At 28.4% G+C, this 14,362-nt stretch overlaps 1 protein-coding gene and 1 long non-coding RNA gene across 2 annotated transcripts in view; one reads left to right on the top strand and one right to left on the bottom strand.

Annotated features, from left to right (window-relative positions):
* Positions 1–553: 553 nt before the first annotated feature.
* On the bottom strand, positions 554–11,701 carry LOC123270675. Its single transcript, XR_006510663.1, has 4 exons — positions 11,692–11,701; positions 9,583–9,587; positions 9,109–9,115; positions 554–666 (listed from the first exon to the last, which is right to left on the bottom strand). It is a non-coding gene; the product is annotated as an uncharacterized LOC123270675 (long non-coding RNA).
* A 1,478-nt stretch (positions 11,702–13,179) lies between these two features.
* LOC123270293 (serine/threonine-protein kinase 17B-like) overlaps positions 13,180–14,362 on the top strand; it is a 56,980-nt gene continuing 55,797 nt past the window's right edge. Inside the window, exon 1 of the mRNA XM_044736286.1 lies at positions 13,180–13,792. Coding sequence (XP_044592221.1) covers positions 13,659–13,792 — 134 coding nt within the window. The 5' untranslated portion in view covers positions 13,180–13,658. The remainder of the gene's footprint in view (positions 13,793–14,362) is intronic.

Consider the following 14,362-nt stretch of genomic DNA (forward strand, 5'->3'; position numbering starts at 1 on the left):
GTTTTAAGGTCCTAGGAAGCCTTCCCGAATGTTTCCACGATGATGTCCGTACGTCTGTATGTGTGTGTGTGTGTGTGTGTGTGTGTGTGTGTGTGTGTGTGTGTGTGTGTGTGTGTGTGTGTGTGTGTGTGTGTGTGTGTGTGTGTGTGTGTGTGCGGCCGTATGTAAACCTCTCATAACTTTTGAACGGCTTGATCGATTTCATCGCGGTTGGCGCCATTCGAAAGGACTTGACTAAACTTAGATTTTGAGTATAATTTGGATCGATTCGAACCAGTAGATTTTGAGAAATCTAAAAAAACCTGCAAAAAAATTTTTTGAAATGTGGTTTTTTTGGAATAACTTTTATACGGCTTGACCGATCAATTCTAAAAACTAATCAGCTCTTAACATTAAAAAAACACGTCGATTGCCGCTAGCCTGGTCGAAATCGGTTAATTCGTTCGTGAGTTGTCGTTAACAAAAAAAATCGAAAAAATCGTTTTTTAGGAATTACTTTGAAATTCCTTGTTCGATCAATTTAAACTTAAAAGTTCTTCATGAGGCTTTAACCCGTCAGAACTCACGTGAATTTTAATGTCTCACTTGCACTACAACGCCGCTCTATAAGTCGGATGTTGTTGCGTGAGCAAAATGCTTATAACGTGAGTGCTGACGGGTTAAAAACTGCGTTAAATGCCACCAACCACGAAAAAATCGGTTCATTCATTCAAAAGTTATTGCAGTTTAAAAATTCGAAAAATAGTGTTTTATCCAACTTCTAGCAGATTTTTGAGCTCGGAGAGCTCAAAATGATACGAAAATTATATTTTTTGAGCTCGAAGAGCTCAAAAACGTAATAAGTGTAGGTTTGTGCGCTTCAGTATGAAATGAGCGGGAAGTTGCAGGGATGGCCTTTAGGGTCAACCGTTTTTCTAATTTTTTCATATTAATTTACATAATCGTCTTTTCCCGTCACTAAAACAAAAGACGATCGTCTATCTATCATTTTTTTCTCTTCTAGCTCATAAACAAGCCGAAAAAAATTTCTAACTTCACTATGCTTTTGAACGCGTTTCCAACCATATCTTCCTACGCATCCGCTTTAGCACTCCCACACATCCTCCCATACCGTCCCACACATCCACCTACGCACTCCCACGCATCTACCCATACCGTCCAATCCATCCATCATGTTGCAATATGAATTATTGTCTATGGCAACGGTTGTGTTGTTAAAAACAAAATATATATATTGTATGATTGTCAAATGTTTTTCAGCAGTTGTTCAATTTACGGTTGCTATAGAAACAACTATAATCATTTGTTTTTCAATATAATCTGAGAATATTCGATTGATTAACGCTCCGAATAGCTTAAAAAAGGACTAAAAATGTCCAATGAAGAAATTATTTAAAGTTTATGTTTGTGCGCTGATCATGTGAAATAAAACGTTAAAATAAAAATATTCCCAAATTTCTGGATAAAATTTTAAATTATTTATTTTCATAAATTCTTTTATAAGTGTTAATTATTAATTAATTCTTCCAAAAAAAAAGACGATTAGTCAAGAAAGTGTTACATGAGATGCTTCACAATACTTTGGATTTTTTTATGAGATGGAATATGCCATAAAGGGATCAGCTACTTTGACTTTGAAAAAATTGATAACGAAAGCGAAGCTGCTATCTACAGGGTTTAGAAAGGTAAATGTATGCCTGATTAAAAAAAAAAGTATTGAGACAAAGGAAAAAGTATTGAAAAGAATTGGTTTTCTAATCAATCCAATTCTTTTCAGTACTTTTTTCTTTGTCTCAATACTTTTTTTTATTCGGGGATAACACATATATCATTGTTATATTGTAATAGAATTATTTTTTGAAAATTATGAACTGTTACTATAAAATCAATAAATTTCAGCCAATTTATGAAGAAATCATCAATTGAGGGAATTTTCAACGCTTTATTCTGTTTTCAAAAAATATGAACTTATTTAGAAAGAAAAAATAAATGAAAGAATGATCCTTTTGATTAATCAGAAGAAAAACAAAGAAAGTGAAAATTTAAAAGTAAACTTTTTTATTTTCATCAGTTAGCTATAGTATTATTTTTTTTATGTAAAAAGTTGTTAAAATAAAAATCATTCTATTTTTATCAGGGAGAGGCTGAATAGAAAATTGTAAATTCCAAAAACTAATCAGCTCTTAACCTCAAAAAACCACGTCGATTGCCACCAGCCCGGTCAAAATCGGTTGGTTTGTTCGTGAGATATCGTTGTCGAAAAAAATTGAAAAAAATGTTTTTTTCAGAATTTCTATGAAATTTTTAGTCTGACCAGTTTACGCTTAAAGATTTTTCAAAAAACTTAAAAAACTGCGTTGAATGCCGTAAACCGCGAGAAAATCGATTCATTCATTCAAAAGTTATTGCGGTTTGAAAATTCAAAAAATAGTGTTTTATAAAACTTCCATTAGCCTTTTGAACTCGAAGAGCTCAAAAGCACAGAACAGCGATTCATTTGAGCTCGGAGAGCTCAAAATTACACAAAAATTATATTTTTGAGCTCGAAGAGCTTAAAAAATAAGTGAATTGTTGAGCACTTAGGTATGGAGGTAACGGGAAGTTGCAGGGATGGCCTTTAGGGTCAACCGTTTTCCTAATTTTTTTTACTTAAAATGATGATATACCGTTTTTTTACTGATTGTTCGGTTTACGATTTATAAAAATTTGAGAGAAAAGCCATTTCTTGGATCAATTTTTTTTTTTAAAGATTATTTCAGGGCCAAAAAATACGCAGAACAATAAATATCCATCAAATGACCAAAAAATACATCTGATTGTTTTTTTAACTCTCACAGTACGTGAAGCAATAACAAAAATAAATCTCAATGTAAATTCTCATTCACATCGTTAATAAGAAAACAAAAAACTTTTTTTATAATAATAAAATTCTTCTTTCTATTTTTTTATAATCAAATGAGCATTTTGAATCAAGCATTTTTAGATTTTGCGAACTTTTTTACTTTGCTACCTTTAAAAAAATCGGTTGAAAAAAAAAATTTTCCGTGGACGCCTGGATAATTTTTTTTGAGATGATCACGATAACTCCCAAAAAAATTGACGTATCGAGATCGAGTTTTGTTTATTATCTTCAGAATTACATTAACCAGCTACCTATTTTATATCAATAGACTAATATCCATAGTTTATTAATAAAATGGTTTTTTATTAAAAAAAAAAAGTTCACTATTTACGCACTTACAATAACAAAATATATTTTGTTTCTTAATTCTCCCACATAAAAACGGTGGAGCTTAAGATTCTTTTTAGAAAGAAAACTGGTGCTCTGTCATTTGTTTAGTAGGGCGCTTACACTTTATTTTTCTTATCCAAAATGAAAATGGCGCAAAATATTTGAATCTAAAATTATAGACCATTTTGTTGAATTATCTATATAATACAAATAAGTCAATATGATTTGTTTTTTTTTTTCTTAAAAATTAAATGTGTGGTATGAAGAGTGCACTTTTGGATTCTCCAAACTTTTTTTATTTATTGTCTCGGAGTCAACTCTCCTGTAGAATACTTAGCGACCATACGCCATCTGTCGGAGGCCATAAACACTATATTCGAAACCAGCTAATACGAAAAATCATAATAGCACAATACCGATTGAAATTCTATAGATGTAACACACGGAACATAAATAAATAAAGAAGAATTCGCGAGAGGAAGTACTAGAGTATAAGTGAAGATAGATCGAATCACAGTCACAGTGACAGAAGCCGCGACTGATGAGTCGGGAGTTGAGTTAAATCTTGAGGCAGCTTTATGGGAAGCTCTGCTCTGTAGTCTCTAGTATATATCTACCTCGGAAATAACTATTGCCTTTACTTAGCTCTTCTGTTAATCAGAGTTTAAATCCCCCTATCCTATTAAGTTCATTATTGCGCGTCGCCAATAATGCTCATTTATATCTCACATACTTGTTTTTATTTGTATTTATTTATTTGTTTGGCTCCCCCTTAAGTAGAACCTCATCCGGTCATTTATTTCGCTACGTGTAGACGTGTCCACTCTTAATATTTTTATTTTATTTTATCCCTTTGCTTGTACTCTACCGACTCAAGAAAAATAATTCTTTATATTTAATTACCTTTTTTTATTACTGTCTTTTTTATTTTATTACTTCCGTGGTTCAGACTTAGACTGACTACTGTTCAGCATTTTTAATCATCTATTGCCATAAAGAATAAAAATCATTCTTTAACATAATGTAAGAAACTCGAGTTAATAACAAGCCAAATTAAAAAATAGAAAATAATTTTTAATAAGTCTAAAATTAGAATAAATTAACAAAAAATTCATTTTATTGTAAAAAAAAGTCTAGTGCTTGATGAAATTATTGTAAAAATTTGATTGACAGATATTTGTACAAATACAATTATTACAAAAAAATACTTCGTGCTTTTTTTTACAACAAAATTTTTTTTTTTTTGTAAATCTATTCTCATTTTTAATTTATTTAAAATCAGTAAAATTTTTTTCTACTTTTCAGTGACATTTGCTATTAAGCTGTATTTTTTACGTTTTTAAACTCAAATTTATTTTCACATTTTTCATGTCTTAAACATAAGCACGAAGGTATGCTCTATTCTCGCCTAAAAATTAAGATCTCAACATTTTGTCCCATGAAATCGTACTTAACAGTCATGATGTACGTATAAATGATGCTAAAAGTATACTATTAGAATGAAAAATCATCGTTGAACGTCAAAATTTTTTTCAAATCAATTAATTGCTATTTTTTTAACAAAAAAGTGGTTTTAATGGCTAAGTATGGATTTTAAATTTATAGAAGGATACCCACAGTAACTTTTGAAAAAATTAATTTCTAAACTCAATTTATTTTTTAATCTCTTTATCTGTCTCATGAGAAGTTGCGAAATGAAAATTGCAGCTTAATATTGTTTTTTTTTTAATTAAAAAAATTTTTAAATAAATAGTCAAAAATTAATCTAATAATGAAATAGTATAGTTGGTTCCCATGGTAATCTTCAAACAATTATTACGGTTTTTCCGGGTTCTTTTTTTCTTTTTTTTTCATATCCTTCTTAAAAAACCGTTGTAAGCCCTCGAAACTGTGCCTATTGATAAAAAGTAAAGTTAGGTAAACACCAGCAGGCATCTCGGATATTCATATATGAATAAAAAATGAATTTTATATAATAATAAAACGGTGTTTGAACGTTCTCCCGTTTAAGTGCATCGGTTCATATTTTCATTATAGTAATACGGCCTCGGCCGTCCTTGCCCGTGTATTCCGTGTATAGTGATGTAGTTTATTCTGTATGCTGGATAACATACGTCCGTTACCAACTACTAACAGCTCGAAAAACATTTGCGCACCAACTAAGAGTGTTGTTTGGTAAATCATATGTGTATACATGTATTTATATTTTATATGTGTACATACGTATTGCTTCCATTCGGATTAGAAAGGAACGTTTATTTCGTCCGTATGCGTAGGAGGGAAAGTTAGTTTACTAAGTAAAGTCCCTTCTCATTTGCAATCGATGCAGTAAAAAATTTAATGAATGAAATAAAATTTTTACTAATTATACTAATTATACTTTTGATATTTTTTGAAAATTGACATGGCAATAACAAATTGCAAATTTTATTAAATTAATTTTATAAAAAAAATCTTTTTCTTCACTCGAAATTTTTCAAGTTTTTTCTTTCATTGTAAATTTTAATTTCTCTGAAAATTATTATTATTATTAATTAATTTCTTAAGTCGTCTTAATAATAATAATCGTTTTTCAATTTCATTAAACTGATCTAAAAAAAAATTTTTTTTCTTGAGACAAAATTTTTCAAAACTTTTTTTTCTAAAATTGTGAATCCAAATTTTCTTAAAGTATAAATTGAATAAATTTTTAAAATCATTATTATTAATTTTTGGAATCGTATTTTAAAATTTGTAATAATAAGAATAGTAATTGAAAAATTCAATATTTTTATCATAAATTCTCCAAAATTTTTATACAAATAATTTTTAAAAATATCCATACATATATCAATTTTTAAAAGTAAATATAAAAATAAAAATGAGCTATTGGTCCTACTCGAAAAGGGCTGAGTTGAATGACTTCTCAAAGAAATACAAACAAAAAAGATAAATTTATTTTAATAAATTTCAAAAATATACATATGTACACATCATTAGAGTACATACATACAAATGAATACAAAACGATTTATTATAACTTGTTTATTCTCAATTTGTGGTCTATTGAACACATAAAAAAACTTTTCAATAAATCTAAGTGTTCAAAATCAATTAATTTCAATTTTTGACAAACACTTTTAACCAATCGAATTGTCTTGTGCATAGTACACATTTTTTACCTTAAATTTTAAAGTCTAATGTAATCATGTCTTTGGAGGGTATCGGTATTACAGGACGTACGATATTTTTAGGGAACCAGTTCCAGTTCCTATACTCTTAAACGACAAGGGACTTTACTTCTTGGTACAAATACTCGTACACGGTTGATTTTATAGCCCTCCCGAATAATCCTCGCGTATAATACAAATTTATCGTTACGTAAATATATATTTATGCTTTTTATCCTCGTAATTAAATTTTTTTTTTAATTCACGGAATACATTTCATAAATCTGGTGGAACCAACAAATCTTCAAATATTACATAGATAAAACAGAATATTGTTGGTTCAAGGAAATTCTAAGGAAAAAAGTCAGAAAGATCGAAAAGTGCACGCCTCAGAACGCTCATTTAATTTTTAAGAGAAAAATGAGTCGTATTACTGATTTATAAGTATTAAATGGACAATTCAACAAATTGTACTTTAATTATAGATGTAAATATTCCGTACCATTTTTTGAGATGAAAATAAAATGTGTTAAAATTAGTATTTTTTTTTTTTTTTTTTTTTTTTTGAAATACGTGTATTCATATTCTTCTATAAATGCGATGTGAATCAATTAGAGACATTCCTACTTCAGAAAGTTGCTTGATTTTGGTAAAGCGAGAGTAGAGCACATTCTCAACCGCTTCGCGTTATGAGACGTACAAAAGAACAAAGATTTTGATTTAAGAAAATTAGTTTCTGATCCTTAACATTTTCATCAAAAAGTTTTGAATGATTCAATAAAGTTAAGTTAGTTACCAGTTATCCTGCAAATTTTTAACGACCTCTTACTCAATTCGCGGTTCAAACGATTAATTAAAAAGTGTCCAGTAAATGAAGATATTTTGGCTCAAGGAAATTTTTAGGAACGTGACGAATATTTTGATTTAAATAAATTATTTTTACAATACTGAACATTTTCATTAAAAAGTTTCAAATAATTCAATAAAGTTAAATTATTTACCAGAAAATATTCATTTATTTTTGCATTTAAATATAAAAAATATTTCGGACTAACAAAATAAAATTTATCGAAACAAGAGATACATTTAACTTACTCCAAAATAAACTAATTAAACTCTCGAAGATGATGTTCTTGGTTTTAGACAATCCGGTAGCAGCACCAACGAAAAATCCCAAACAAATCACATGTCACTAGTATGTCAACAGATTAAAATCAAGTACTTGAATGCAGTATTGCCGAAGTGGTATCGTTTTTTCATAAGAATAAAGACCGATCTGGGTTCGATTCCGGTCTCGGGTTAAATTCACATTATTTTCAGTTTAGAACAAAAACAAATATTCTTAAGCTAATAATATCAATATTATTGACTTAAGTATTTTACTTCTTCAGCTCAGATAATTATTTATTAAATTTCCAAGTCCTCTACTTTTTAATAAAAGTCTTTTTTACCGTAATTTAAGAATAAATTATTTTCCAATCAAAAGTTATTTTCTCAATTCAATTTTTCTAATCCCATTGATTAAAAAAAATTTCTCGAATTAAGAAAAAGGCTTTTTCATTCTAACAAATTTTTTACCAAAATTTTCTCGGTTTAATCTTTTTTTATAAATTGAAGAAATCCAAGAACCCATTTAGATTATTTTCCAGAAAGCGGATAAATCCTCAGAAGTTGAATTATGAAATACGTAATATTTATTTCCATTAAAATGTTTTTGCTTGAAAGAGTCTCCGTTTATTCCAGTACAAGTCTATTTTCCTATTCCGGGAAAGGCAGGGCAAGCAACTACAGCCGCAACTTTTGTAGAATATACAACCAATACTTACCTATAGTTATTCTTATAATAGCAGATACCGAGATACGACAATTGTCGGCTAAGTGTAAAAGAGCAGTAAAGAACTCAAGTCAAAGGAATGCGCTAGAAAGGGACAAGGACACCCAACAAGTAAAAGGGCCCACCAAGAAAAAGATCGATCTCGGTTTCCAACTCAAGTTCTGTATTGGGAAAATACCATTTTTCATTTTCATTTTCATTTTTGTTTCTTCCCACCAACTCTTGAGTAATCTTTAGATACAGAAGAGTGATAAGATAAAAAATGAGCTCGTGCTCGTACTGATGAGACTCAGTCTTATTTTTAGTAAAGAAAGGTGCAGACCAATCAGTAATCAGTAATCACCGTAATCGATTATGGACCAGATAATTGATTTGTATCAGAAAAGGATGAAGATGAAAAATAAGTTTATGTAATCTAATGAAACATGTCCTATATTATAAAATAGATGAAAGTCTTGAAGTTAGTCAAAGGTCGAAATTCGCAAAAAACGGGCCACGATTCATTATTGGCTAAAATTTAGACGCGCGCGTAGCGCGCTATTCAAATTTCTAGTGTAAGCTTAATTTGTATGAAATGGATGGATAGATGAATGAATGAGTGATATGATATTATATGTTATATATTTATAGATATATGAAATATGAAACAATGAGCCCGATCTAATCGTTGATATTTATTCGTCTGTTCCCATCATACCGTTTAAACCAATTGTACGCCCACTCGGTTTGTGTTTGACAGCGACTGCTTGGGAGATTATTGATGGTAATCAACAACTACTAATGTAACCAACAGCTCCTTAGATTATGTTATAGTTATACATATATACAATTTATATGGTTTATGTTTCGAGTAGCTCGATTAGATCCGACGAAACTTTGTTCTGCTGCTGCACTTTAATTCTCACGCGTTCACTATTCATTTCATTCATTTTATTTTATTGGATTCATTTACTATCGCAATTGCAGATTTTTTTAATGATACTGAGAAATTGTTATTGACATTTTTTTAATGGATAAAAATTGTATGAGAATTTACTTCAAGCTTAATGTAAAAAAAAAGGTTTTCTGAATGAAAAAGTTAACGAGCAAATCGAAATAGTCTTCCTATCAAAAAAAGAAAATTTTTCTTCAGTAAAAAAAATTTCGTCCAAGGTAATTATTGCCTTTATTTTTTTAGGTTTTGTATTTTGAAAACTAAATTTTTATTCAATAAGATTGAATTTTTAATTAATTTTTTTTATTTAATTTATTTTTCAAGGTTATATCCCTTGAAAATATAAGTAGAATGATAGCTAATGGTAAAAAAAAATTACTAATGTCATTGAAGTACATTTTTACAAAAAATATTTAACTAATTAAAAAATAACACAAACTTTGTGTTAAAATAACATAAAGTGTGTTTAATTTTAACACTAATTTTGTGTGGATCGTATTTAACACAATATTTTTTACTCTGATACTTCAGTGTATATTTTCAAAATAAATATTTTTCATCAGAGTAGAAAAATAAATAGAACCAAAAAATTATTTGGTTCAAGATAAATTCAATTGATTCAAAAACGAAATTATATCAATATCGAACATTTTCTTTAAAAATTAAATATTTTTCTAAAAATAAAATTTTTCTATTCAAAATAAGAATATTTTTAACCCATTCTAAAAATTCATTTTTTCTTAATATAATTCTCATTCGACTTTAATAATTTTGATCTGAATAATAAATGATTTGTCCTAACATTTGCAACAATGTTTTCATATTTATTAATACCTGGCTTATCAATCAGCGATAAAAGATTGAAAATCTCGACCGAATTTTATCAAAAGATGAGTGTGCATAACGAATCCCGCCTATTTCCTTTCGAAAAAAACAAGTAAAATTTTTTTAACCATAAACACGCAGCTCCAAGACTCCACCTATTTTTTTCCGGCTCGTAAAATTCACAGCTTAAGAGCTCTAATTTCTGAAGATAAATTTGACAGCGGATTAAAGGATTAGACGAATTTTTTTAACTCGTGGAAATCTTTTTGATCTTCCGCCATATTTACTTTTTTGACTCTTCACTCCTCACGTGAAATTTTTAAGCAAGTTGTCACTGAAATTCTATTAAAAAAAAAAAAAAAATTTAGAAACAATTTTACTCGACCTTGCCGGGATTCGAACCAGCGACTTTTCCTTTAGAAAATTTTCTAAATTGAATGTTTCAATTGAATTTCTTGAGAGTAATTAAGTAATAAATAACAATTTAGTGAGGAAGTTTAACAATTGGTTAAACAATTAAATTTTTAATTAAGTTGAGTTAATAAATAAAATTAAACAATAGAAAAAACCGGAAGAGTTGATAACAAGCGGAAAAGAAAATTAGATTGTTATCCGTGAGATGATTAGAAATTTGTTATTGTTATTGTTAGTATTTATAATTATAAGTTAAAGTTTAAATATAGTAGAGGCCGTGTTGTGAGCTAGCGATAAACATGACACCTGAATCTTGTCAACGATCACGCGTGATTGCCTTGACAACCCATGAATAATACGATGCATAATTCATTTATTTAATCTTGAGAAGAGAAGAGACTTTACCGTGCAAAATTACTATTAATATATTAAATACAGCTAATAAGTCCAACTGCTCTCGATCCCGAGTGAAATCAGGTAATCGCGATAAGGATAAGGATTATCAAGATCAAAGTCCGTTTATAAAATGTAATATAATATTGCGGTTATCTAAGTCCGAAACGAATCATCAAATTTTACTGGCATGAACGTGTTTCTTCTTTTAATTACTTTATTATTATTTTTTTTTAATTTTATTATTATTATTGTTACTACTTATATATCCCAATAATTTTTTCAAGTTGTTCCTGAACTTTTCAGTAAGTTTACATTATAAACTTTCATTGTTGAGTTAATAAAACCAATAAAATGACAAAAAGTTTGGAAAATCCAAAAGTGCACGCCTCGTAACGCTCATTCATTTTTTAAGAAAAAATAAATTCTGTAATTGATTTAAAAAAAAAAAAAATGATAATTAACCCTTTAGAGTCTGACCTTGAAACCCCACTCTTGGGTCTTACTACGGATTTGTGCTCTCCCCACTACTCTCACGCGTAGACGTTTCAAGATCCTCTGACTCTAAAGGGTTAAGTAATTTCTTACAGAGTATTTTTTTTTTTTTAAATAGCGCCCTTTTTTCTTGTCATATGCGCACGCAGTCTAAAAAAATCTAGCTTGATCAAGTGGCGCCATAGTTTTCACGTGACAAATAAGAAAAATCCGTTTGTCTTTGTACGGTTGTATCGTAGTGAATTTTAATAAAAATTCAATTTAAAAAAAAATACGTAAACTAGGCTACTGATATGAAATACGGACTCAGTTCATCGCATTCTTAAACTAATAAAAAAGGTCCGGTCTTGAAATATCAATTTGTGCGGGAGTAATCGTTGGTACATCCAAAATGGGGTGACATCCGGACGTCCACGTAAAACTTTTTTCAAAACGTTTTTTTTTTTCAAAATAGCTACATGAAATGATTTTAGAAAGTAAAAGATGGTTTAATTTAAGTGTTTTATCGGTGTACACCTACTTATATTATTGTATAAGTGTAATATGGTTGTGATAGAGACATTTAAAGATCCCAAAATTGCTTGACCTCGACGAGTCGAATATAAAGCACAACCTCACGCGCTTCGCGCTATGAGGCGTGCAAAATCATTGTCAATGGTTATTATTGAATTTTTTGGTAATTATTCTGTAATTATATTAACTTTTGAAACTGTCATTTTCGGTTTAACATTGTAATTAAATTGGACTTTCAAGCTGACAGATTTATGATTAGGAAATTTTTTCGTCTTCTTAAAATTGCACGTCTGGGTTCTATATACATTATATATTATGAATAGCTTTTGCTCTTGGAAATTCAGGTAGAGGTAGAATATAATTAAATGGTAGGTAGTTTGGGTTTTTGAAAGTTTGTGAAAGTGTTTGTTTTCAGAAATAGGGGTGTAGTGTTCTTTTTTGTGATTATCTCCAGGACTAATACCGAAAATTTCTGAAATATTTGATCGGTTTTTAGAATTTTCTTACTTTTTAAAAATTTTTAAAATTTTAAAGTAAATAAAGTAATAAAGTAATAAATAATAAGTAAATAAAGTAATAAAGTAAAAATTTTAAAAATTTTTACTTTATTAATAGGAACGAAAAATCTCAACTTTTCAAAATCAATAACAAAAATTAAAATTTTTACTAGTTATAACAAAAAATCTTCGAACTAACATAAATAAAAATTTTCAATTAAAAACAATAATATTCAATTCAAACAAAATTAATTTAAAAATTCAATAAAACAAATTTTGAAAGTCTGACACTTATTAGAAATTTATTACACCAAATTAGTAAAAATAAAATTTTTCTAATTTTTATGTGAAAATTTCAAAAATCTGTGAATTCAATTTTCAAATTGTTTCTTTTTATTAATAAAACTATTAATCAAAACCATAACAAATGATCAAATGTTAATTTCAGTACCAAAATTACAAAACTATTTTTAAAAATTTCAAGAAAAAAACCAACATCTGAATTATCAAATTATTCTAGGATACTAAAAACAATTAGAAATCTTGCAATTTTTTAGATTTTTATAACAATTAAATTATGATGAAAAAAATTTAGTAAAAAAATTCCTCATTTAAAAATAAAGAAAAATTTTCAAAAATATTATTTTTATCATAATTGATTTTTATTAAAAATTTCAATAAAATCAGATGTTTACTGATTTTGGTATCATAATTTTTCAAGTATTAATCTCCATTTAAAAAAAATAAATAAAAAAAAAACAATTAATAAACATTTTAGCACCTAAAATGTCAATTATTCGCCTCACATCCATTTCCCTTCGCGCATGTCCGTACTCGTCCGTCCGGGTTCGGAATTTCCGGTGGGGGAACCTAGCGAGAGCACTCGTCATTCTCCGGTCGTTCATTCGCGCGTCAGTCGTCGGAGTGAAAGATCGGTTAGAAAATTTACGTGTCTTTGCTCCGTCACTCAATATTCAACACTAATTCCACAGGATACTTATCCACCAGTATTCCCAAAAATAATAATAATCATAACCTAAAACCGTAATCGGTAAAACAAAAAGTCGCGCTCAAATGTTTGTTTTCACCAGCAACAGTGATGTGTCTTAAATAAAAAATATTTAAGTATAGTTTGACTATTATCGCTTTCGTGAGGCCGATTCGTGCCTCGCGGAAGTTGTGAATCTATACTAATAATAATAAATAGTTAAATAATTATAATAATTAATTTTAAAAAATACAATTTTAATAAAGTGTGTGACTGTGAAGTTTTGATGGATAAAAATCTTAGAATTGTTTATTGTTAATTATTAATAATATATTATTAATAATAATAATTGTTGATTTATTGTTAACTAAAAAGTGAGGAACGATGACTGTAGACGGACTATTCGAAACAACCAGCATCCCAGGGCATCTCGCTCCCACGCCAGAAAGATTAGAGCGGCTTCTTTCAAAACAGACTTTGGAGGAATTGTACGAGGTTGAGGAACAACCTTTCGCACGGTGAGTTTTTATTTCAATTATTATTTTATAAATAATATTTTAAATATTAACTAACTCTGGCTATTTCAGGTACGTGTCAATATGTTCCTCATTTTAATGTCACTTGAATTACAAATCATTTCACCATTTAACAAATAAACTATTTTTTATCAATTCCACTTATTGTTTTTTACAATTTCTTCATGTGGAATTTTAAAAGAATTTTTTTTACTATTTATTTGCTATAAAAATCTAAAAATTATCAAATGTCGCTTATTTTCAGTATCATATTTTAATGACTCTGAAATTAGCTGACGTTTTATTATATTTGGATTTTAATAAATAAATTTGTTATTAAAAAATGTTCTTATAGTTTTTTACAATTTTTACAAGTGAAATTTTTGAAAAAAATTTTTTTTTGTTACAATTTATTTATTATAAAAATCTAAAAAATTAATAAATGTCTGAATTTCAGTATCATATTTTAATGTCACTGAAATTAGCAGACATTTAACAATATTTGGATTTTAACAAATAAATAAATCATAAAAAATTATCTTAAAAAAATTTATGAAAATTAAGTTAGCCGAC

Source organism: Cotesia glomerata, linkage group LG8 (genome assembly GCF_020080835.1).
Source record: "Cotesia glomerata isolate CgM1 linkage group LG8, MPM_Cglom_v2.3, whole genome shotgun sequence".
Lineage (NCBI taxonomy): Eukaryota > Metazoa > Arthropoda > Insecta > Hymenoptera > Braconidae > Cotesia > Cotesia glomerata.